This window comes from Ambystoma mexicanum, chromosome 12 (assembly GCF_040938575.1).
Source record: "Ambystoma mexicanum isolate Mex_15411 chromosome 12, UKY_AmexF1_1, whole genome shotgun sequence".
NCBI lineage: Eukaryota > Metazoa > Chordata > Amphibia > Caudata > Ambystomatidae > Ambystoma > Ambystoma mexicanum.
In genome coordinates, this window is record NC_090936.1 from 871,690,310 (window position 1) to 871,717,485 (window position 27,176).

At 45.4% G+C, this 27,176-nt stretch overlaps 1 protein-coding gene across 1 annotated transcript in view; it reads left to right on the plus strand.

Moving 5' to 3' along the window:
- The window catches only part of LTA4H (leukotriene A4 hydrolase), a 590,002-nt gene that overhangs the window by 114,940 nt on the left and 447,886 nt on the right, over positions 1 to 27,176 (plus strand). Inside the window, exon 2 of the mRNA XM_069629348.1 lies at positions 20,630 to 20,760. Within this exon, the coding sequence (XP_069485449.1) occupies positions 20,630 to 20,760 (131 nt within the window). The remainder of the gene's footprint in view (positions 1 to 20,629; positions 20,761 to 27,176) is intronic.

The window sequence follows — 27,176 nt, forward strand, 5'->3', positions numbered from 1 at the left end:
TCCTCTGCTTTCTCTCCCTCTCCCTCCCCTGTTGACCTACCTGTCTGCTGCGCCGACTGGCTGCTTGGCTACCCTCAGAGTCTCACTGGGTACCAGGCTCCTCCATGATCAGTCACCCCTGCACTGACTCCGGGCCTACCACGTACTTCAGGACTGTAACTGTAACCTCTACAGTTCCTTACCTCCTTGCACTTGCAGAGAGCCGCGCTGCCTTGGCTGCACTTACTCAGAGCAATGCTGCTCTGATTGCACCCCCCCTTTCCCTTTTCCTGGCACTCCTCCCCCTCCCCCGCCCACTCCCCCTTTCCTTTCCCTCTGTTGCACGATCGGAATGACATAAGGCCTAGTAAGATCGTTTGCCTTGTCCTCCCTCTGTCTTCCATCCCTTGTCTTGTCACGCCTGGAAACACTTGTGTACAGGCACGTTATAAATGACATATATCATATCCAACTGCTCTGACTTCATACAAACACCCCACACACCCAGAAACGAATACAGGTTTTTTTATACCCATGTTGTATCATGTCATTTCAAGGCGAGGAAGCACCATGAGTTGCCAGGTTGTGGGATCCAGTGTCCTGTGGCAGAAGCAAACCCACCCGAGTGGTCCAGGCGAGACCTGACGCATGGAGAGAAACGAGCGTGGTACAGCTGCTGAACACCGAATATAGACCACGAGAGCCCAGGGGAAGCCACAGAAGCTGTCTGGTGTTGCCAAGGAACAGAACCCTCTCAGACTAAGTACAAAGGTGCACAGAGGGGGACCGGGAAGGCCCAGGGATACTCTAGAGGCTGTGGTTAGGAGGAAGTGCAGAGCCATCTTCCTCGTCCCAGTGGGACCGAAAAGAAACACGAGTTGATACCGGAGGGGGGGTGGTGAAAGAACGCCCCAGAGAAACTGGAATGGAGCCATGACAGGTTAGTGAACCAGGCCTAGTTAAGAGATATTACAGAGTGGATCAGTCTGGGACCCACAGAATGAGACAAGTCATCCAGGGGAAGAGAACCTTTTGGCATAAGCTACAAGAAGACCAGGGGCAAAGAACCCTTCTGCGCAAGTTGCGAGAAAGCCAGAGGAAGGGATTCATATCCTTTGGCAGACGACAGAACTGTGATAAAAAGACTATTGATAAAGAGAACCTGAGGAACGCATGGAAAAGGGAGACTCCTTCCCACTATTGTTTTGGAACGTTGAACTGCCTAAAGCATCCTGTTCTAAGCAAGGTGTAGTTTAGTTATAGATTTTCGGTTGAAGTGTAAGGGATGGTAATAGGTTTAGGACAGAGGACTTTATACTTTTGACGGACACTCTGACATTATCATTAGTTTTGGTTGAGGCAGGGAAACCCCTCTTGTTTATTTACTTATTATTTTCTTCTTTATAGCAGTACACTAAGCCCAGGGGCATCTAGGCGCTAGTTACAGGAGCGAGTAAACAATAAACCATGAGGGGGGTTACAAGTTGCATATAAGGAGCATGGTAGGTGAGGTAAATGACATTGAGATAAAAGACAGCGGTAATGTATTTGTGCGAACACCACTAGCTGGATTCTTAATGGGCATGGTGAGCTAGCGTGAGCGAGGATACATGAAGACAATAGATAGAAAAGGCAGTAACAAGTTGCATATGGGAAGCATGGTTAAGTGAGTTATATGAGCAGTAAAATAATAGAGAGGAGGTGTCTTTTTAGGTATGCTTGGCTTGCTGGGTAAATATATACGCATGGTATGCTAGCAGGAGCATAGTGGCGCAGCTAAGCGGTGCAGCAAAGCACTGGGTGGGTGATAAGTGCACACTGGAAAAGCCGTGTCCAGTGAGGCTGGTGGCTACGTCGGATGTGTGAGTCAAGGGGAACAATGCGTCCGTTATGTTGGTGTGAGCGATAATTTTGAGGAATAGCCATGGGGGTACGTTCCCTGGTCAGGAGTATGGTTGTGTGGCTTACAGCCATGCCAGTGGAAATATTTCAAAGTAAGGTTATATACGGAAGCGTGTGCATACCTTAATTGTAGGCTGGGCGGGCACCCCTGCTGCCCCAGACAGGCAATGAAGGCCTTGTAGTGAGGCCTTTGAGGAACCCCAGCTCCGCCAGCAGGCATCCTCGCACAGGGTCATTACCCTGTTCATGCAGTCAATCAGTATACTCGTGGGTGGGGGCTTGGCCCAAGGCTGCATCGCAGCTAGATGCTGCCTGTGCGGCTACACCGAACAACCCAGCAGACGTCTTCAAGTGGTGCAAAGGCACTGGTGAGATCCCCTTGTTGAGTTGATAAGTGGGGTAACAAGGTGCAAGGGGGGCACAGGGCTTAGATGTTGAATATACCTGCACTAGACAGACAATAGGGACAGGTAGGTTTCTTCCTTTCTTTTCGTTCAATAAAAGTCTATACCAACAAGCATGCCACCTTTTGTGTCCTGAGTCTACTTCTGTACCCTTACACCCTGAACGGCGAAAGTGGGTGGAGTGGTGACAGAGCCCGGGCCCGCTGCGATGAAGCGGCCGGATGGCCATGAGTCTTTCCCTTAGCAATGCCTCAGCCCAGATGTCAGGGCCACAGACCAGGACTCAGCAGTTAGGACGGTAACCTTCAGGTAAGGAGAGGACCAGATTGTCTGGAGTTATGGTTTCTCCTTTCGGGCATGGGTGACATAGGTGTCCACAAGGGCTCTGACCTTCTCCATTTTGTTTCTGGTATTTTTGTACCAGGGGATACTCGCTGGTTTGCCGAGTGTTTGGATGCTCCCATTCCTCGCCCATAGACTTTTTGAACAAGGAGAATCTGATTGAAGCTTAAGGTGTCTTCCGTATGGTGAAGTGAGCCCACGGAATTGGCCCATCCCGATTCCTCCCCTCATTGTCGAAGAGCCTCCTTAGGATATGTTTGAGTCTGATTGAACCTTTGTGCAAGCCCACCGGTGGGGGGGGGGAGGGGGTATTCTGATGTTTGTAAGGTCTTGACATTCATTAGTTCTTTCTCTCCAATCATTTTCGACATGAAGCAGTTGCCCTGGTCCATCACAATTTCTCTGGGAATTCCCACATGTGTGGGAAAGGGGATAAACATTTTCTGGATTGCCTTCATGTTTTTGCTTCTCAAAGGGGAAGGCCTCTGGATATCTGGCTGCATAGTCCATTATAACCATGTTATGTTTGTTCCCCATATAGGAATGCTCTAGGGGTATCATGATGTCCATACCTATTCGGTGGAATGGTATCTGGGTGATGGGTAGTGGCAGTAGAGGAGCTTTTGGAACATTATCAGTGAGGTCTTTTGACCTATGGGACTTATTTCAAAGAATTCTTTAATGTGCGCGTACACTCCAGGATAGTTAAATCTGCTCAGAACATTTTTTGTTGAGTGTTCTCCAGTCCTGTATTTCCAAGGTTTTCCAGGCCTGGTCCAGTAATGAATCCACACATCCGGCTTCTGCAAATTCCAATGACGCGGGGCATGGCAGTTCGAGGCCTTATCTACATGACTCCAGCTGGGACTTGATATTCCTCAACTAGTGGTCTTTGGGAATAAGTAGTACCTGTATCTTTTCAGAGACTCTCCCCTGCACTTTTTCCCCCTCTCACTGATCATGCGTCTCCCTATTTTCTTTACACCTTCATCCACCACCTACTAACCCCTTTACTCAACCTACCCCTCTCCACATTATTCACCACTCCACTCACTCTCCCCTGCTACATTCCTCCTCTACCTCTTCCTTCACTGCTACTCTAACACTCTTCCCCATCCCCTACTCTGTTTCTCTGTTTCTCTCTTTCTCTGTTTCTCTGTTTCTCTGTTTCTCTCTTTCTCTCTTTCTCTCTTTCTCTGTTTCTCTCTTTCTCTCTTTCTCTCTTTCTTTTTTCGGGAGTAACACTCACTCACTCACTCCCTCCCTCCAACTGCTCTGCAGACCGCTCAGCGCTCCACTCCACTTTTCGTCCCCCTTCTCTTGGTACACCTCCATGCCTCCTGACCTCCCCGAACACCTCACACATCCTGCAGTTCTTGTCCTTCTATTTTTACCCGTCTCATCCTCGTTTTCTGCTTCCATCCTCCCTTCATTGGCTAGGAGCGCAACCTGACTCCAGGGCTCAATCTGCGACTGACTTTGTCGCTGGGGGCTGGCTGCTGCATTAAAAAGGTACAAGAACCCCTCCTAGCCTCGCCTCCTTTTGAGCCACAGAAATTGTAACCGTGTTCGTCATTGCGTACGTTTACTGGGTCTTGGGTCTGCTTGCCAGTGGTTTCAGGCTGCAGTGTGTCAATGCTTCTTTTCTACACGCTGTGCCGGGTTATCCGAATCTGTCAGGAAGTTGTTGATTTTCTTTCACAGTCTGCTGGAATTAATCAGTCTCGTGGTGAATTCCAGTATGGATAGTTCTGCAAAGACACAGAGAACTGGGCCAAAATGGAGGGTGCATGACCTTTTGTATTTTATTTAATTTCTACAGCGCTTGACGCAATCAAGTGGTACTGGTCATCACATTCAAGGCAAGTTTAGGGGGGTTTCTGGGACCCCCTCGCCCCCCGGCTCCAATCCCCAAACTCCCTCACCCCTTACTTGGGGTAGGATGCACTCTACCATTTGCCCTGGTAGGCCACCCACCCCAAGACAGGAGGGGTCACTTCCTCCTCACACACATCGTAGTTCTCAAAAGACATTGCAGGTATGAGCCAGGGTAATCTTCACACATCTGAGCCCTGGCAAAATGTTAGGATGTAAGCACATTATGGTGCTGTGGAGATCGCTTTTAGACTGCAGTTGCAAGTTTTATACTACTAACCAGCCTCTAAGTTACTCGCCTATTTGCATAGGATCCATGGGAATGGATCCTATGCAAATGTTTCATGATACATACTTCTAATCGGACTAATGGCATCACGTTCAAGAATAAACTGTAGTTTCTCTCTACCCATATCCCATTGTCTAGTCAGGGTGTCCAGCTGTGGGGCGTAATATTTGATCTCAGCCAACTGTGTAAGTCAATGGGGCCTGATGAGTTACAGGTTGAAGTGCCACATATTCCCCCATCACAGGGGCGCTTTGCTTTGAGAACTGCCAGAAGCACAAACTGCTCTCCTGAACATCCGTGAAGACCTGCTCTCCAACCTTGATTCCAACACCCCTATGTCCTCATCTTATTTGATCTCTCCTCTGCCTTTGACACGGTCAGCCATGCCATCCTGCTCAACCGTCTCCGTGATAACATAGGGCTCATCGGTCAGGCCCTGGCGTGGCTGACTTCTTTCCTTTCTGACTGACCCTCCCAGGTTCAACTTGGGTCCTTCCTGCCCTCTATCTCTACCTGTGGTGTTCCCCAGGGGTCTAACCTCTCTCCCTGGCTGTTCAGCCAATACCTGGCACTTCTTGCCCACCATATTGCCGCAATCTGCCCCAACTTCCAGTGCTATGCGGATGACACTCAGCTCATTTTCAGGCTACCTTCAGCAGCCTCTTCTCCCTCTCTCGTTTCTGACTGTCTGACTGCTATCCAGGAGTGGTGTGCCGCCAATGATCTTAATCCTTAAGGCCAGTAAGACTGAGATTTCCCTCATCTGCACACCCGCTCTCTCCTTTCCTGTCACACTCTGGCTGGCATCCCCTGGCCCTCTTCCTGCTCCCACCAGTGAGGCTAAACACCTCAGGGTCATTTTCGACTCTACACACTCCTTCTCTCCTCACATCTCTGACGTCTCTAAGAAGTCACACTACCAGCTGCACCTCCTCAGAGGTATTCTTCCTTTCCCCAGAAGCTCACTGTCTCCAGAGCTCTGGCTCTCTCTAGGCTGGACTACTGCAACAGCCTCTTTCTAAATCTCACTACTTCCACTCTCCGCCCTCTGCAACTCATCCAGAACAGGACTGCAAGACTTGTCCTTGGCCTCAAGCCCAGGGATCGTATCTCTCCAGGACTGAAATCTCTTCACTGTCTCCCAGCAGCTGCAAGGATTAAGTTAAAAATCCTCTGTATTGTCCACAAGGCCTTCTGGGGCCTGGGGCCTCAATACCTCCAACTCTCTCTTCCTAAATATCTTCCTTCGCAAGCTCTTCGCTCATCCACCTCCAACTCCCTCAGGGTCAGTCACTTCTCCAAGCAACAAGTTGGTGGTAGATCTTTCTTCGGCTGGGGTCTCCCACTGGAACAGCCTCACTGGCTCCCTGAAACTTGAGAATCATCTCCGGTTCCAGAAGCACCTCAAAACTTTTCTCTTTGCTTCTGCTTTTTCTCCTCCGCTCCCCTGCTGACCTCCTGACTGAAACCGAAACTACATTGTTTACCTGACCACCCTTTTTGACGCGGGCCCAGGTCCCTCGCCCGCCAATAACACACACCGGCACTGCCTTCCTGGCAACCTCTGTACTTGGGGACTGTTCTGTATCCCAACAGTCCCACCACCAGCACTTGACACCTGTTGTCTGCACTTACCATTGCACTTGCCACCTGCTGGCCTTACATTTATTTATTGTTATTTTGTTCTATTATCCCTTGTACTGCACTTCCCCCTTCCCATGCACTTGCACGATCTGAATGACACCTGGCCTAGTAGGATAGTTGTCTGTCTCACCCCGTGTTCCCCCTCCCTTGCCTCGTCGCGCCTTGAAACACTTGTGTCTAGGCGCGTTATAAATGCCATATCATATATCATGAGGCACCTATCTACTTTGCGGAAGGCAGCAGCTGATGGCGACCCCTGCAAGATCGGGCTTTTGTTACCGCCTCCTTCTCCCTGACTTTTTGAGGAGTGTTCGTTCTGCAAGTCGCTCTTCGTTTTTTGCATCGTCCGTCTGGGTACGTGACAAGGAACTGAGTGACCCACACTTGCTATGCTTAACCCATACTGACACAGGTAGCATTCAGAAATAATTTTGTCTCTCTAGTAACTGTTTTCCTTGCCGGTTGCGAAATGCTCCATGCCGTCTAGTGTAATGCTTGCCTTCTAAGTGGTTGTGGCACCTCACAGATGATCAATGTATTTTACAATGATCTGGATGCCTCAACAAACATTTTCAGCCAGCCCACGCAGGGGGCGCTAGAGGGGCAGCCGGTATAGGGGGCCGTCCCTTTGGCCCCTTACGTCCGGCTCGCCTTCCCTCTCCTGGGGAGGTGCAAGGGGCGTTACCCCCCCCCCCCCCCCCAATGGTCTGGCTGTAACCAGCTGGCCCTGGAAAGACACATAAAATGACCCGGGCTGCAGGAGTATATTCTCTTTGCAGGCCGGGCACACCACCAGGCCGGGCACCACTAGGGTTAGGACTGCCCCTTAGGCAGTGGCGTCGCTAGGGGGCACCTGGGGGTGCCAGGACCCTCCTCTGAAATCTGCCCCCCCCACCTCAGCCTGGCTACTTTCTGTTTTGTCTACAGTGCTGTCTACCTGTACTGTACAGCACATGCACAGAGCCACAATCGCACAACAATGAAGAGCTGTTAAGTTCGCCCTGCAGCTAAGAACAGCCCCTCCAACCAGAATATAGCACACAAAACCGCTAATGATGGATCATTAGTGACTTAATGGTTTAGTGCCTCCATTCTGATGGGAGGGAAGGTGCAGTGGGGTGTGCACAAGATATTCTCTGCAGGTGTGCTTCTGACGTCATACATTGCCCTTTTATAAGCGCCCCCCCTACTTTTGTCTGTGCCCCCCCCCTTCTTTTGTCTGTGGTCCCCTCTTTGCTCCTCCTAAATTGGATTCCTGGTGACACCACTGCCATTAGGATGACTCCAATAAAGTGATCATGTTTTCCAATCAAAACATGGTGTATGTCATTTGGGGTAACAAAATGTGATACAATGTGATGTATTTCAATGTTTAGGGTCTTCAGCAGGGGTTAGCACTGGTATGGCGGGTGCAGCCAGCAGAGGCGATAGTTCAGTTTTGTGCTGACAAAAAGAAGCCCAACGCGTGCTTCGGGCGTGATTTGAGGGGAGAGTTAGGTGGGTGAGCAAAGAGTGGGAAAATCACGCAACGTTGTCTTAGCCCAGAGTAGGCCAAACAGTAAGTTTTTGTGTGGTGAGAAAAGGAGATGGCCGAACAAGGAGAGGGGGGAGGACGTGGTTGATGGAAGCGCAGGAAAGGCAGGCACAGGAGAGAGTTAAAGGGAAGATGACGGATGGAGGTGTGGCGAGCTGCTGAGAGAAAGGGCTTAACATGTGGGTGTTGCACTGGCAGCCAGGCAATGACGCATTCCAAGTCATCGCCTACATGTTGCTAATAACATGAATAATGTGCCTCATATGTTCCAGAACTCCTTTTTGTAATTAGAGGAACATAGCAACGAGGCCGTTTTCCCAATCTGTATATAAAGTCAGAAATGGAAGGCTCAACCCATGCATTTTAGGAATAACTGCTGAATCCATTGCCCATACCCACAAGCTATGTTTTCACGCTTTCCATGTTCGACAATTGACATTGGGCATTCTCGGGCCTGTACAATAACCCCGCGCCCCCTCTGATGCAGCGCAAGTCTGCCTATTCTTGCATCTCCTGCCCAAAGTCATGCAGCGGTGGGCCAGAGAAGACCAGTTGCGCATAGAGAAGCATTGTTATGGAATGTTATCTTAAAGTCCTGCTGACGTCTGACTTCATCATTCGCATAGCCATCAACTCAAGCCATAAAGTTGTTAAACTAATTTCCAAATGTCAAGCAATTGAGTAAAATTGGGTGCACGTTCAATAAAGTTGACAGAACTCTTTATCTGGATCAGACAGCCTTGATATACTGGCCTGGGAACTAAAACAATGCCATAAACTGTGATGTGTTTGTTTGTATTGATGTAGTCCTTTTTTAATGCCTTTCAGTAAAGTAGCTTCCGTCTATGTTGGGGCTGGCGACCCACTGTATGTTTCCTTTGCTGCCATGTTCTACTGTTTGAGATGGAACGGTTGCTTTTATTCATTGGCAGAATTCTGTTAACCCTGTTAGTTTATATAACGGGCAAGGGAGAAAGTGATGGGTTATTCGAATTGACCAACCAGAATATCCTTATTTCAGTGTTTATCAAAACTCATCCATCTGCTCTTCTTTGTCTGTGATGAACAGTTGCTCATTTGTGTTGTCGAGCACTGCCGCATCCACACTCGAGCTGAACTCTAAGCCTGGCATCCAGGCTCACAAGCCAATCTAAATGGTTGCTAACACAGCTTTTTGTTGGATCTTGGCCTTGATCATCACTCTGAAACTGGGTAACAGTTGATCAGATAATCCATATGAGAGATCTTTTATGAGAATTATCAAATGTATTATTACTCGGTATATAGGGACATGCCTCTTTTTAAGGAGTCGATTGATTGTTGGTGATTTCCCATTCATCATATTATCTGGTTCAGAGGTTTTGATAAAATATAAATCCTAAAGATATTCCAGATTCCATTCGACTGTGCTAATATTGTGCTTTCACATGGTTGACCAGCATATGTACTAGGTTTTTTCTGATCCATTGTCTCCGTTTCAATGATTTCATTAATCCAGCCACTCGTGGAGAGATAGGGAGTGGACACCACCCAATGTTTAACAAGCATTGGCAATGCCAACAGTTTGGGCTTTTGTGTAGGCATAGGAAAGGCACTTGCCAGGCACAGCCATAGTGGTATTAACTACCCATTAATAGCATATAATAGCAGAGGCTGGCGAAAATTGTAAAACCTATGTACAAGCCACAAATGTTGGCTTTGCCAATTCTTGTTTTAAAAAGGACTTCAGAGTGATTATATATGTACTTAGAATTTGTACTCTCGATGGCTCCCGAGATGGCCGCTTAGCAATAAGGACACTGCAGATTGAGCTTTGATCCCCACATGAAGCTGCAACTGTGGAATGAATATTAATAAGCATGAATATAGTGCTCCTATTTCTGGAATAGGCGGCTTTCATTCAGGGAAGTTGAATCCCAAAAGGAGGAGCGGCCTCATCCGAGGAATACATGGAACCCCCCCCCCCGACCGGCTCTGCTGAGGGACGCCACACCTAGCTGAGAGATATCACACAGAGAGCACAAGGCAAACATATCAGGCAGAAGGTATGGCGATACAGCAGATTTCTCCCCTGCATGAGGTTTGATACAGAGAATCATGAGCTACGTGTAACTTTGAGGGGTAGGAACCACCGCTGGCGCATTACTAAAGTTGATCCACCACTCATGCAGTCACCCGTAACGGCACAGACTCTGCAACGAGCTTTGCTGGCCATCCTGGACCCGATTGACACTTTGCGCAGTTAAACTGTGAGTTATTCCCACCCACCCCACCCAAAACTGCCACCCAACACTGCATGAAGCTCCCAATGCACAGAATTAACACGCAGACTCCTCCACCTCTAACACCTTGGTGAGACCCACTAGGAACAGTCAAAGTGGGAATAAGAGGAAACAAACCCCCCAACCCACCCCCCCCTCCCGACGAGAGTTGTGTTGTGCAATTGAACACCCCTCAGGTACTGGATATATAAAAAACTGTATATTGGGAACGGGAGCACGGTGGTGGAACCGGGGAAAGACGGGGAGTTAGGATTGTGGGAGAAGCAGCAAAAATCTATACACATTGCACAAGAGGGCTAATCCAGATGCCAATACAACACATTTGGTGAGATATAATATAAATAGCACCCACAGAATCGTTGTGTCTGAAGAGACTTGCCCCTGGAAAGAAGTGTGAGAATAGAGGGTTGCTGTGCTCGGTCAACTTGAACCAATGAACCTCAGAGAAAGTCCTGCAAGCTACTATTGTTGCTAATTGCTCTACACGTAATGGCGAAAAGCGCTTGTTCTAACAAAGCTGGGGGAAGAGGAGAAACGACTTGTTAAGCGACTAGGGGTGAAAGAATGAGAAATCCCCCCTTTATTCTCTGCAGAGGTGATCTATTTGCCATATTATCTACAAACAATATCTATCCAAAGATCTGAAGCCCTAGGTTGAAGCGAGAATACAGAGGGGTATTTAACCACGAGATAGTAGTAGGAACTGTCCTAGAGGAGCAATTGGTAAATGCCAGGGACTAGGGGGGAAAAGAGAGCACACTTCCTCGCTACCACCCACTCCAAAAGAGAACCCAATCAGAAGCTGTTGGCTCAGGTCTAGTGGGGTTCAAACACATCCGGATCACAGTAGCGAGATGGCAGTGGTACACAGGGGCACTGAGAACGTCGACATGGCAGCCTCCAAGGAAGATGTAGAACGGTGCTTCCAAGTTTTCCAGGATAATCTTTCTGCATCTTTGCAACTTCAATTTGATACCTTCACCGCAGAATTTAAATCTGCCTGTTAGACATGTGAAAAGACATTGCCTCTCTTGGAAAGAACAGATACCAATGAGAAGACGATACAAGATCTAGCTCAAAACACCTCAAAGTCGGAAGAACTTCTCGGAACAGTTGGCAAGGGCAACACAAAATCTGGAGTTGCGAAGTGAAGATCTGGAGAATGGAACACAAAGGTCTAATATTCGGGTACAAAACATTCCAGAATCAGTCAATGACTCAACACTGAAAGAGGAAGTCGCAGGAATATTTAGACTTACTGGATACGGTCTCGGAGGTAACAATTCCAATAGAATACATAGGGTTGGTCCAAAACGTCAAGATTCGAGTGCCCGACCCAGCAACACCTTGGCTGCAATGTCATGTTACCCCCAGGAGGAACAAATCTTAAGGGAGGCCAGAAAGGCTGCACAGATTACACTCAACGGAAACGAACTCCACCTGTACCAAGACCTTTCTCCGTTAATGCTACAAAAAAGGAGGAGACATGCACGAAATCCTACATTGTCTGCAAACGCATAAGATATTATATATATATATATATATATATATATATATATATATATATATATATATATATATATATATATATATATGGACTTTCCCATTTGGCCTCTTGTTTACTTGGGAAGGTAAACAGTATCGAGTCACAACCAAGGAGGAGGCAGCTCGAATCCTGCGCTTGGATCAGGAAGATCATGTAGACACCAATTCCATGTTATGTGCACAAGCTCCTAGAGGCCCGCGATATTGGGAATGGTCAACCAGGAACGCACCTGGACAAGAAATCAAAAAGGCCCTTCTTCCACGGAAAAGCCTCCAGAAATCTGAATGACTTGGGATTCAACACGCCAGAAGGCAGACGATTTGGATAAATAATGTCCTTTGTGATCTGTGAAAATGTACCTTATCTAAAGTTGGGGTTTCGTATAGACTCATCTTGGAACTCACTAAAGACAAATCGGGTTTTAGTGTACCCGGCATTTATCCCTGTGCTAGGGAGTAGGTCATCTCCGAGGACACATTCTGAGGAAAGAATCGCAAGGATGATCTACACCACAGAGGGGGGGAAAGGTTGTTGGGGTTGTCGGGGGAGGGTTTACATTGGGTGTTGAATGGGAAACTAGTGGTGGGGATGGGTAGTACACAAGAATGGAATCCACAGGTTAGAGATGTCCTGGTAGGTGCATCCCCAATGTAGTGTTTTAGCCTTACATTCTGTTGTTTGACACTTAATATTAGGGGTCTTAACACCCTCGTTAAAAGGAAGAAGTTAGAATGACTATTACATACACATCAACCTGATCTTGTCGCTTTACAAGAAACACACATTAAATATCAGGATCGATATAAGTTAAAGTTAAAACATTACTGAATAATCAGGCAGGCTAATGCAAAAGGGAAGACGGTGGGGGTACTGCTTGCATTTGAGATGGGGACACCGGTTTCTATTATGAAGCTCCAAGTGGATAAAGCGGGTTGTTTCCTCTGTCTCTTAGTGCAGATGGGTTTGATAACTATAACATTGGTCTCTGTATATTCCCCAAATACAGGACAAGACAGGTTTGGGCAGGGTGAAATGATTCTAATGGGTGATTTAAACATTGCATGGGACCCTGTAAGAGATAGGAGCTCTAATACCAGAAGTGCTCGCCCTCTGCCCTCCATAGCCCTTAGACAAACATTTGAGCAGTTGACACTTAAAAGAGCTCTTGCCAACTCTGAAAGGAGGGGAAAGAGCATATACTTATTCTCATGTTCACAAATCCTTTTCAAGGATAGATTATTTCTCGGTCACTGTTCATTTGATAGGTAGAGGAACACAAATCGATACCCACACCATCACTATTTCAGATCACGCACCTTTGACTTTTGAAATCCACCTCCCTAAAGTCGCTCCCACACTTTGGAGCTGGAAGTTTCCGAGAGGAATATTGTCAGATCAAGTTCTCTGTAATGAACTAGACAGTAAGATTATAGAGATTTTTCTTTTCTAATCTGAGCGAGGAAGTGATCATAGATATAGTCTGGGATGCTTTCAAGGTGACCCTTAGAGGGGAGATTATCGCAATACAAGCCTACAGGAAGAAACGTAGGCGTAAAATGGGACTTGACCTGGAAGGGGAGGTAAAGGATGCATTAAAACAGATGGCGGTAGATTCATCATTAAATCTCCAGAAGCAATACCGCAATACCGCAATGCTATGGGTAGACCGGAGTTCATACACACCAAACAAGCAGGAAAAAAACGATTATATTTCAAACTAAAGATATAAAAGCAAACAAAGTGGACAGAATGTTAGCCAGAAAATTAAAACAGAAAATAACGGCTCAAACTATACAGAGGGTGGAAGATTAATTAGGGAAGTGGGTAATGAAGACGGAAGAAATTATAACCCCGTTCCATGCATTTTATTCAGCACTATACAAATCAGATTGTCCGGAGCTGGCAATTTAACAGAAATATTTGCAAACATTTCAGCTAGGGAAAATTTCAGAGGCGGAGAGGACAAATTTAGACAGACATTTCCCGGGAGGAAGTACTATTTGTGATGGCTAACTTGCCCTTAAACAAAGCCCCAGGACCAGATGGCTGTGTTGCTGCTTTTTATAAAGCGTTTCAAGCAAGTTTGGCCCCAAGATTAACCAACCTCTTCAACTCTGCTAAAAGCAGTAAAATTTCAGCTTCTATCTAGGAGGCAAAAATATTCCTTATCCCGAAATCGGGGAAAGATGTAGCTAAATGTGGCTCTTACCGCCCGATAGCCCTTATGAACATCGTTGCAAAAATATTTACACAAACTCTGGCAAATCGATTAGAAGGCCTTATGCCTATGCTTATCCACCCGATCAGACAGCGTTTATAAAAGGGCGACAAACCCATGATGATCAGCGAATTTGCCATCATCTCAAAAAGGTAGCTAAAAAGGGGATGAGGCTATATTGGCGTCATTGGATGCTAAAAAAAAGCTTTTGACCTTGTAGAGTGGTTCTTCCTGTTTGGCACTCTATGAACAATGGGCTTCGGTCCTAAATATTTAGTGATGGTACAAGCTAGTTACATGAACCCCTCGGCCAGATTGATTATAAATAGGCAGTTATCTCTGTAGGTTTTTTTTCCACAGGGGTATGAAACAGGGTTGTCGTATCTCCCCTGCTTTACGCAATACATCTAGAACCATTGCTATCGCGACTCCGTCAATCAGATAAAATACATGGCTTATCCTTTGGCAGAGAAAGTCATAAACTAATGGCTTATTCACATGACATGCTTCTTACGATTACTAACCCAAGAACTTCTTTGCCTGTAGCTTTTGCACACTTGAAGGAGTTTGGAAGAGTAGCTGGTCTTAAAACCTTCGACTTAAACAAGGTGAATTGGATATGGAAACAACGCAGTTTCACTGGTTACTAAAAGGCATTAGAGTGTTGGGAGTGAACATTACACGTTCACTCTGGGAATTATACGCTGCTAACTTCCGCCCACCTTTGGTGGAGATTCAGAAGCTAGTTCAATCTTCGAACCCCCTGATGGTTTCATGGTTGGGCCAGGTTAACTCAGTTAAGATGATGATCTTACCTAAGGTGTTGTATTTATTTCAGGCCCTTCTGATCCGAATCCCGGCTTCCTTTTTCTGTTCATGACATAAAATAATCTCAAATTTCATATGGAAGAATAAACCCCCTGCATTGCGTTGAAAACATTAATGCTCCTTCCTAATAGGGGAGGGTTGGGCCTTCCTAAATTTAGAGAATATTATCGAGCAGCGCAGCAACGAGTAATACAAAAATGGTTTGGGAAGGTACGAACAGGAGATGGAGACAGATGTAAAGGGCTATAGTGGGACCTAGAATGGCAGAGAAAATCTGGCTGCCTAGAACAGATAGACCTTGAAACATATATTATAGCGAGATTACAGGATTGGTAGAGGAAATGTGGGATCAGGCTATCCGACAGTATCAATTCACCACATTTCTCTCCCCTTTCAACCCTTTATTCGCAAATCCACAGTTCGCTCCAGGTACAGCTCCCAATTCCTTAATTGATTGGAAAAGACAGGGATGTACGAAGTTCTGATATATGTTTTTGGGGCAAGACATTAAGTCGTTAGCGTTCTGCAAAGAGGAACTGGCCGTCCAGGAGAGTCAGCGCTTTCAATATTTTCAAGTCCGCCATTGGCTGATGGCTCCATCCAATAAATCAGCGGATTTAAGAACATTAACTCCATTTAAGCAATTTTTGGCATCCAGTTTGGGAGATAAACATCTGATTTCCAGATTTTATGAACTTCTGATTGACCAACCTCTGACAAGTCCTCTGACATATTAACAAGCTTGGGCAAAAACCTTTGGGGTTCTCACCTAAGGAAGAAACATGGTCTCGTCTATGGTCAGTCATACTCAAAATGACTAGATCTATACATATTAGGGAATTTTGTCTTAAATTAATGTACCAATGGCACTATACTCCCAAACGCTTAATGACTCCAGGGGTACCGGACTCATGTTGGAGGGAATTTGGGGGAAAAGGAGAATGGCTGCATGTTTGGTGGTCGTGTCCCAAATTGGCCCATTTCTGGATGGAAGTCCATGAAAACATGGGAATAATGTTCGCTTTCAAGATGGAGAGGTCCCTGGGGGGAAAGCATTCTAGGATTAACAAAACAGGACAATATAATCTGGCCAAAGTACAAGAGGGAGGCATTTTTTATCCTTCAAGTGGCAGTCTTACTGGTAGTGGTTCAGAAATGGAAATCCCCAGACCCCCCACATATAAAAGACTGGTTCCTGAAATTGTGGAATTTTGTATCATTGGAATGGGTCACCTATATGATACAAGTGGCGCAGGCTATATTTTCAATGGAATGAGTGCCGATTCTGAACTTCTTGCATGGGGATTATACGGAACAACATTGTCAGCAGAATTTACGAATATTGGACATTAAATTAACGATGGACTAGCATCCTGTGTACAAGGGGGAGGAGGATGGGGGTTTGGGAGGGTTTTGGAAAGAGGCTCTTGGGGTAAAACTGGGGAGGGAATTGTTAAGTTCATTTTGTTTGATCTTTCTGTATAAATGAAAACCCAATAAAAAATAAATAATAAATCTGTACTCTTAATACAAATGTTTGGTCTGTATAGGTGTTGCAAGTGATACCCAAAAGCCAAACTAAAAATGGGGTCTTACCCTTTTCATTTCGGATATTGTGTTATTGTTTTAATGGCCTATCCATAGCTACTGCCTGTATTTGCAAAATAAAATGCGAGGTCATTTCTGTGTTGAATCTATTCACCTTCTTGTGGCTCGTTCGAGCGATACAATGGTCACCCATTAAGGGAAACTGCACAGCAGCACCGGGGAGCGAAATTACTTTTTGCACATGAAACTGGGTGTGCAGAAATTAAATTAAAATCTAAGATAAATTGGAAAATTATGAGCATGTTGCTTAGTATTAAGTGAGGCAGGCCAGAATGGGTGCAATACTCTGATTATCTGGGGAGAGCACATGTTCTTGGGTAGAGGCCAAGAAGTGATGGATTCTTAACACTGGAATTCTTTCTGCATAAACACACACTAAAAGCAAATCAAGAGCAAATGGCGTCCACCGTGCCTTCTCAGCTCACGACGATCAGAAAACAAGCTGTCACGGAGGGGGCTTCAGAGTGTGTGCCAGGGTCGTCTTGGAAGTGAGAACATGAACTATCCCAATGTGTTGAGACCGGGTGCATATGTGGATGGGCGGGAGCAGCAGGAAGAGTGCAGGCTGAACACCCAAGCGAACGCCCTGATCACCCTACAAATGACCGAGCGCCACCTAGCATTGGTCGCTGTTGATTGATTTGAAATGGATATTTTTCCAAAGCCTGGTCTGCTTTCACTAGAAGGAAAGGTCCTGTTGAAAAAGAAGGGCCCAAACATGCTGACGTTTTGTAGTCGTGGGCTGCGAGGGGCGTAGGTAGGGCATTGCAAGCTACAGACCTTCTGCCAGACGGGGTTTTGACGGGGAGAGGCAGGAATGGGTGGGAATAGGCATAGGGATTAGCATGGCCTTGGGTAGCGAATGGAAGGGATCATAGCTAAACAATACTGTGCCCCTCCTCGAATGTCATTTCTCTGGGTGCTTCGTCATATGCATTCCTCCTTATGTCTACTTAACATCTGTATTCTGAATACAATAGTTTGGGCTATTAGGTGTCGCAGTGCAAACTAAAAATAAGTAGAGATAATTATAGTATAAGCAGCACAACGTAATACCCATGGGCTCAATTGGGAGAGTCAATCTCAGATACCAGAGCAGCCTGCTCAGGCGCTGTGTGCGCACAGTATTGGTTGTACAGCAAGCATGCTGACCATATTATCCAGTACTCGAGATGCATCTTCAATGGGAACATCTTTTAGTAATTTTATAATGTCCAACACGCTTGCTTATATTTGAAGCACACAGATCGCAGTAGCCAATGCTTTTTGGCCAAAGCCTTCATCAGGGTGAATCTAAAAAAAGACAAAAATAATATAGTGATCCCATGTATCCAAAAGGTACCAAACACGAAGAAATATTGGGTTAAATAGTCTAGCCAACTGAAAAGGTACCTGTCACTGTGCTCTAGCTTGGACCATCAGTGACTAAAATCAAACAGAGATACTGTCATCCAAAATAGTGCCAGGGGTTCACCAATAAATAAACCGTGTAGTAAAGAAATCGCACACAAACAATGGCAACATCTAAATAAAAACGTGTAGTACCTCATAATGTTGAAACAAAGTGTATTCTGGCCTAAAAAAGTAAAAAAACTAAACCTAAGGAAGGTACATATGATGGTATGAGTGGGGAATCTCCAGATACACATTAGAGGAGCAACATGAGAGTGTGCTCAGGACCAGCACTGAGGCGTGCCACGTACGGTTTGACAGATTTGTGGTAGGCCAAAAGGCGCAAAAGCCAACAAAAATAAGTTTTTTAAAAGACCGGCGAGGTTACATCACGTGATAGTGCAATGACGTGGCAGCACTCGACCTGGCCACCGCACAGGCTGTTAATAAAAAATAAAAAAAATGAAGGGAAGGGAAAGGAAATGAAAATTTGTGGTAACTCAAAATGAATAGACAAAGATGAGGATAAACTTAAAAACAAGAACATAGTGATAAACACGAAAAAAGGAGAGGGTGAACCGTATTATGGAGTGTCTGTAAAATATACCAAATGGATTAACGAAGCGGGTCTAAAATAAAAATCGGAGCAAAATACCATATCAAATAGGAACTTCAAATAATAGTAGGCTACACATAAAAATCATCTGGTTTCTACAAAAAAAAGATGCATTTACATGTAACTCACTGAAGATAAAATAGAAGTGCATCCAGAGTCCAATGATAAGCACGAAGGTTTGAGGAAACCTGCCAGATTACATTCCTCATTCATGTCCCCTGGGGCCATAGAGTCTAGACTGTCAATCCAGTAAGATTCCTGGAATTCAGAGTTTGTTTTATACAAGAATATACCTGTAAATTGATCCAATTCTCAATTTTATTTTTATATTTTCGTCCTTTCCTTTATGAATTCATTCTGAGGTCTTTGGATCGTGTTTTCTGATTACTTTTGGGTGTGTTTTATTCAGACATCCTGGTTTATAAATGTGCAGTCATATTTAGAGTTGATAGTGTGGCTTTGCAAAACTCTATATTTGATTGGCCAGCAGTGACTATTGCAGGTCCTTCAAATGCTTCTTTGGCATGAAGCTTGTTGCCATTTGCAGTCCATCCTAGCTTTTTGGAGCAGTGTAATATTTATTTTCTGCAGTAAAGTATATGTACAATTATTTTGTCTAGACCACGCTGCTGACCAATTAGCTGGTTAAAAACTGTGCTTTTACTGTTTGACGAGTGAGCTATTCACCATAATCCTAACCCCAAACATGCTGTGTTAGGTTTTTGTGCCATTGTGAGACATGAGGTTGACAGTTCTCAGGGTAATTATTATGGATGTTTCTGCCAACCAGAATGCCAACCTGTCTCCGTTTCTACATAAAGGTCTATTTGTTACGAGGGGTAGATTAAGTTAGTCATCAGAATCCAGGGTCTCTCCAAGCTTAACACTATGAAAAACACAGCCCACATCAGTTGACCTATGTAACAAGTATGTTGATCCCCCTGCCACCAAAACAAAAACTTCAGCTGCAAAATTTAGGTTGGATCTCTTACGCACCATCCAACACTGCTGCACTCTTCTCCTTCTGACAACATAGACCATGCTGTTCTTTTCCATGTCCTGAAAGGGTAGGCCTACCAGAGGCAATAGTTTGAACAGCTCTTCCCTGTCCAGTAAGGCTTAGCTGTCATTTCCCCCCTTCCAGTTCAGTGGGTTTATCTAGTCCGCATCCCTAATATTACCCATTAGGCGTTCAGATAATGTGCAAGTGCCTGCCAGTTGCTGTTATAACATCCAACACCGATTTCTTTTAAATTCTTTCGCCTAAATAAGACCACAAAATAATAGCTTCTAATTGCCCAGAAGAGTGTTCCTCTTTACCCCCAGTTCATGCATATCCTAGATATCAGTTTCCAGGCTAAATCCTTGGTATTCTGCTTGACCACAGATCTTCTCTCAGTGCCCTGCTATACCACCTTCAAACTAACGTACTATGGATACATTTCTTCCTGAACGCCTTCAAAATGACCAACCAAGCTCCCATTATCCCCCATTTTGTCTTTGGAACTCGCTGTTTATAGGCCTACATGACCCTCGGCTACAGGAACTACAAACTCATCTCAGCTTGCACATCTTAGTGGTTTAGATGGTACCAGTTTGAACATGGCCCTGCACTGTCCACCCTCTTCTGGGCAAAGAGGTGTTGTACGGTTGGGATTATCCCTGCACTAACCACCTCCTTAATGTTGTATCCATCTGTCTGCCACTGCATAGATGCTACCTTCTGGATAAAGGTGTCTTTCACGATTAGCCCATCCTTATATAAAACACTTAGACAGATCTTCACGCACACACCTTTCCTTGTTAACACAAGGGTAAATCTTTTGGCTTTGTCAACACTTGTTAATTTTGGCAAGCCACCATTCGTTTGGATTGCACAGATGTTGCCATGTTCCACATCCTCCATTGTACACGGGGAGGAAGCTGTCTGTCAAAGCACAACTTTGTTTATTGGAATTATTGCTGCGATTGATGTTGAGTGTTTTATTATAGGGTGTTTCTTACTTTTAGTTGTGCTGGTGAGTAACCTTATTCATTTATGGCATGTTCTTTCCAGCACAGTGTCTCAGCCCACTGCATTGGAAAAGTTAACCTTTTTAGAAGGTGACTGCAGATATATATTGCAGTTGTTTTGGCCTAATGTAGATATTTTTTTAAAATCTTTTTGCAGGTTTTGGATACCAAGGATCTTAAAATCCAGAAGGTTGCTGTTAATGGGCAAACTACGAAATTTGCTCTTGGGGAAAGTCATAGCTTCAAAGGCACTCCATTGGAAATCACCCTTCCTTTTGAACTAACCAGGTACATGTTTTGATTGTCGATGCATTTGAAGTCCATGTTTAATCCAATGGAGACATTTGTTAAAGTGGCATCCAGTAGAACAGAATCTTTAGTTGCATCTCGCAATGGACTGTCACTGATGATCATTGTACAGCTTAACAAGAACAAGCACCCAATAATAGAATTTAGAATCTGTGCAGATCAGGGGTAAACATTCTAAGTTACAAACCACTGCACAGGCATAAAACGTCACTTGCCCCCTCAGTGCTCTACTAGTACTCAGCCCACCATATATTATTCAGCAGGAATCAATTACCACTTGACCATGAAGAGTGGCGAGTGCACATTTTCAATCCTGGTCTAGATTATGCACAAGTGTTGGGTCCTATAGGTTCATGAACCAGTAGGCCTGTCTCTGACTAGACCTCCTGGGAAATGGAGAGTTGGCTGTGATCTGATCAAAATATAATGCCCTCAAACCATGTTTACAACAAAAAACGAGCAATAAGAGGGACACAGAAATTTTGAGCTAGGACCAGCACAGGCAGCGGATGGGGACAGAGTTGTAGATAATGTTTTAAAGGAGGACGTATATTTTCTTTGGTGTTCACTGATGTGGACAGCCGCTGGACAGGTACGCTGTGTCAAGGAGTGTAGGCGGAAGGGCAATGGAGAAAAGAACCAAGTTCGGGACTAGGAATTGTAAAGCAGTAATGCCGGTGCACAGAGATGGGAAGTGAGTGGGCTAGGGCCACAGAGAGGTGGACCAGAAACAGGGAAGCTAACATACTGCCACAGTCTGTGATTGATCACAGAATGGCTTGATGGAGGGGAGGGGGGTTCTGGGAAGAGTTGGAGGCAAGGAATAGGCAGGAAGGGATGGATATCTGGGGAATGAGGGGCCCTAGTGGAGCATATAAACGGGTGCATTAGTAGAGAGTTTCTCTCATTCGTGGTAGTGGCACGAAGTGTTAGGCAAGAGCAGCGTGAGCACCATTTAGTGGTAGTTTCCTTGATAATTCTAATCAATTCCTTCCTCCCACAGATTCATCATAGATGCATCCATTTAGGTGCAACTCTGGCTTAAACCTTTTTGTCTTCCAGGAGCTGCACTGCAAATCCAATCAGTGTTGTTGGAACCCATAACTTCAGATGTGACATTGTAGGTTGTATATATGGATCTGGCTACGCCCAGTGATGGAAGTTGCTATTTACAGTGTGCTCAGAAGGCTGCTTTTGAAACATTTGCCTGCTACTTTGTCCTAGGTCATGTCTCCACCGAAGTCCATGTGGTTCAAAACCTTTAAGGACTGTGGGAAGCACATGTTTGGTTTTGTCCTGCACAAAAAATGTGTTTGTCATGTTCAGGACCCAATCACAAGACAGAAGAGTGGGTCACTTGCCAGCCAATGCACAGCTCTTCACAAGTGCAGGAAAATATAGCCCACGTCTCTGGCCGCATTGGCCTTAAAAGGAGGACTCCTGTTTGGCTGAAAAAGCCTAGCTGTGTTGGGGGAGGGGCTGAGGGGGGGGGTCTCTCTTGCCACCAGTTCGTATAAATGGATTCCACCGGATCACCTATTTTACTCAACTGTTGACTCCTGCAAGTATCCATCCTCTCCCCCACACTCTTCAATCTTTACTTGGAACTGCTTGGTACCCTTCTTGCTCCACATGACATCCACCAATAGGCAGATGACACGCAGCTCTACCTCAAGATAACCTCCATCGTAGACTCAAGGCGTAAATCACATTGTTCCAGGCATGGATGTCCAGTCCTTACCTGAAGCTTTAACCCCTCCAAGACTGAATTATGTGAGGAATTCAAGGATTCCGTCACCACCTTCTTTAGGACTAGGGAAGTAAGCCTGCTATGCTTAACACCCCCTATGGGAACGGGTAAGCGGGATCCATCGGGAGGTGACTCCCCCTGAAGGGACCGGAATCTCCCAGAGAGGGATTTCAATCACCATCCCTCATCCCCAGACACCAACCCCTTTGTGGAGGTGTATCGGAGTAAAGGGTATGATAAACCTATGGCCCCTTTATGGTTACCATGGCTTCTTTTCCCAACTTTATTCAGTACTCCTCCTGGAAAACAGCAGAACAAGAACAAATAAGAAACCTATCCATACAGCCCGCAGAGTTCAGTAGTACAGCAGCGCACAGTGGGCATTGGGAAGCTTGGATGAAGAAAACACCAGATGTGGCGTTGTGCCCAGAGATCCACACTTGGTACAGAGGACCGAGTTAGAGCCTAGAGGAGCTGCTCACAAATCTCTGCACTGAGCAACGGGAAATGGAGAGAAGACACCGGCTCACAGAGTTGGCGACTCACATAAGTGGCTCTGTGGTGAGAGGAGGCATGGGCGGACTACACAGCCCTCCCAGAGAGCACCAAAGCATCAGCGATACCGAGAAGCCCAAGGTTGGGAAAGAGCCAAGAAGCCCCAGAATGGTGAGAGAGATGTCCCAGAGAGGGGTGAGTACTGAGAAGCCCCAGACTGGGGAGCAGAAGTGAGAAAAGCCCCAAAGCGGGTTTAAACTCTGAGGAATCACCACCTATTCTGGTTAAGTTACTCTTGGTGGACAAGGACTCCGTTCCTGTGAGGAACTCCTTGGATCAGCCACACTATTGGCATAAATGTGACTGCCTACTGGGAAGAAGAATGTAACGTACTTGTATATGGCTGTAGGCAATGCTGAGGCAAAACCATCAGAGAATGTGGAAGATGTCTCTTTAAGACTCTAGCACTTAACTGCGACGAGTAGAGGAGGAGAGTGTATTGGACGCTATGGAAGCCCCCTGATGTGATCACACCAACTAGGGGCATAGTCAAGACTAGCCGTGGAGCCAGCGACCTACAGGAGAGGTTCGCCAGAGCGAGATGCTGGGAGGCGGGGGAGCAAGGCACTGGGGAAACCGCTGCCCGAGAGGGAAGAGGTGTCCAGGACCTGCTGGTGGTGTGACCACAAACTAATTGTGGTGGGCAAAGTACACGCACAACTATGCTGAGACCATCACTGCTGGGAGCAAGCGAAGATCCCTGTCATCTGCTCCCGAAGAAGGCAGTAGGCCGAGGGGAAGCCGAGAGCAGCCTGCTGACAAAAACTGAAAGATAGGAAACCGAGTACAGAGAAGAATCCCTGACGAGTGCTGAGCCCTGCATTTTCTCATACTCCCATGAAGGTACAGGGAACATGGGAAAAGTAGGATGCCTGACGGGGCAGGAACTCGTGAAGTGTACAACTCGTCCCAGTCATAAAGCCGAGTTAAGTGGAACGCAATTGTTGGATTACCAATGCGAGAGGTGTCTAGAGCCAATAACAGCACTCCTGTGAGGGGAATAACGTATAGAAGAGACACAAGTACTAAATATCTGGCAGGATAAGGTAGGATAAGTAAGGATGGCTCAGGGGCAACACGTTAGTCTTGGAAGCAAGACAACGCAGCGCAACACAGGTTCGAATCCCGATTCCGCGCTTAGAAACCACTTGCTGGTATTAAGCGTGTTCTAAATAACAATTATAATTATAATGTGGAGAGTTCGTAGAGCGAATACCAAATACATCGAAAAGGGAAATGGAGAGAGACTAGATACAAATACACTGGGACGAAGCGATAGTGTCTCTTAAACCAAGAGTACAAGAATCGAAGAGAAAGCACTAAAATGAATCCCAGTAGAGAGCAGTATTATACAAGGGGATGAAGTCCCACGTAATGTAAACAATATTAAATTGAGAGACCATAAAATAGGAGATCAAATTATCCACAACATATCCCTAAAGAAAGCACACAATCCAGGGGTGTTGTCCAAGAATTAATAGAGCTCATGGAGGAGCGATCCAGGCTTTATTGAAGAAGATTATAAAGAGAGGAAACTAGTGAAATAGACATTTCATCCAGAGACCATTGAAGACATCACCAACCCAAGACAATAAGGATCTTCTCTTGGATGAGTCGAAGTTTATCTTAGTGGTACGGTCAGGTAGAGTTGGGTTTGGACTGAATTTTATTTGAAGACTTCCTGACTTTAGTTCTTTTAGATGTGTAGGGTGAACCCTTTAGTGATAGGATTAGGAAAGTTAGGCCGTATCTATATACTTTCATTAAAAACCACTAAAGTGTCTGACCCTTCTGACCCACCACAGCATCCAACAGCAATCAACGTCTTTCACCAGGGGACATACCTTTCATTTCTTCTTTACCCACTGGTGCATGGGTCAGATGCTTTCAGGCAAGCAGCAACAGGCCTTACAAATGACTGGGTAGAGGAAAAGGCAGCGTTTCAGCCACTCTGCAATTTCTCAACAAAACCCAGGTACAAACCTCTTTTAATTTGACTTCCAATATTATTCTTCCGTGTGGGGCAGGCTAGCTTTGTTTGTCCTGGAGTATACAAACTCTTATCTATTGCTTCTGGGCTTTACAGGCTGTTTCTTAGGGCTAATGCCTCCCTTTCGTCCACCATCTCCTAGACAAGAACCCTCTGTACCCTTCCTTCCACTCGAAGACCTCCTACTGGAGGAGATTTTACAGCTCCTAGAGGAGGCCACAACACAATTTGGGCCCACCGTAGAGGGGTGGAAGAAGATCTCCTGTGTTGGAGCCCCTCAGAGAGAACTTGAAAATGGGGGGTGCGTTTTCCGCAGTCTAGTTGATCTCAGAATCCGCTGGTGAAGAATTTTTAACATCACCCTTGAAACAAGAATCCCAATTGTTTGTGGGTTACATGGAGACCGACCACGATAATAATGTACAGGGGTCTTTAACTGGGAATGCCTTGCTTACTGACCCCACTCTGATGGCCTAGGTCCTGGAAATGTGGAACCAATGTGGTTTCCTCTTTCACTTCGGATATGTCAAAGGGCTGGGAAGGAAGGAATGAATCTACCTACAAGTACTGCAAGTAAGGACTAAACCTTTTGAATTGAGTAACACACTGGTGAGGGTGTCAGGAATACCCCTTTCTAGAAAAACAGGAACCATTCATAATTGGTTTGAACTACACCAGCAGGCTGAGGCCTGTGCTACAAAGAGTGAAACCTGAGAGACCATTGGGTTGGGGCCACCCATCAGCTGACCCTAGGCCACGAAAAGTGGGAGTAAAACACTTCTCCAGGTTATGTTTTCTTTGTTGTTAGTGGTAGGGTCAGTCAGTAGGATATAAAAGGTTTGGGCAGAGGACAACATTTACTTTTGTAAAACATCCTGACAAGCACACGTTCGCTATTTCTTCCGAATAGGGAACCACTATCGTAGGAATAGGGGAAGACGAGGCATTTCTTTATTTTAATAAAACGGAAACATTTGAGAACATGTCCTCTTGTTCATCTCCTATGTCTGACATTCTACAAGTGGTGTCAGAACTGCGATGCGAACAACCCGATATTGGGTTGGGACCCATGTTAGTTCAGCGCCTGAAACCTACAGCCAAACTACCACAAAAAGCTACTCTCTAATTCTTTGGGTTTGATTTATTTAGCACCAAAGAAGTTGAGATACCCAGCCAAGAAAGACGGCCGATTGGTAGACTGTCATCCCAAGTTATTTTCCTCTAATGCAGTTCACCATCACAGGTGAACTTTAGGCAGAAGCACCCTTCCCTGGTCGGACTGGTTTGTCTCCTATCTGCCCACCAGGAAGAGGACATATATAGGAGGGATTTCTAAGGTGGGTCATGAATCTGTGGGAGGACCATGGAGAGCATAGCTCAAAAGCTGAACCTGCCAACACGATTATAACTAAGAATGGGGTCTATTGCTATCTTTGCACATGTGCAGAAAATAAACCCAAAAAATAAATAACTGCTCCTTGTGCGTTCTAGTTTGTGATGTAAATGGGTAACCCTAATCGAAAGGGTGTTCTTGGGGATGTAAATGTATCCATAATTCTATGTCTTCATTGTTTTAAAGAGGCACTTTCCATTTTGGTAGAGACCTGTATAGGATAAAAAAGGAAAGTCGGAGCTGAGGCGTTCTGTTATGCAGTTCTACTTCAACAGCAATGGGGAGGGCATATTCTCACCATTCAAAAGCTGAATCCTTGCCAGTGAACATAGTATTACATCAACGATGCTCTCTAAGACATAACCTCATTTTTAAAGGAAAGTATTTGAGCCTGATTTAGGATAGTGGCAGTTTATTCCATTACTAAATGCTAAATTAAGCTTTACATTTCAGCCGCTTAATGGCAATTACAATGCACAGTAATGAAAAGGTGTTGATTTACTGTGCTGTTTGCCATTCACCCAACAAAACACAGTGCAAGAAAAATTCTCTCTTCTTAGTAAACCTTTGTTTCGTGATTGACTATTGTTTGTATATTGTCCTCTTACCATGAACACATTACAGAGATTTGCATGTATGATTATTTTATCAAGCACAGCTTGTAAAAATAGTTCTGACAAAAACAATTGAAAATGCATTTTGAGTTG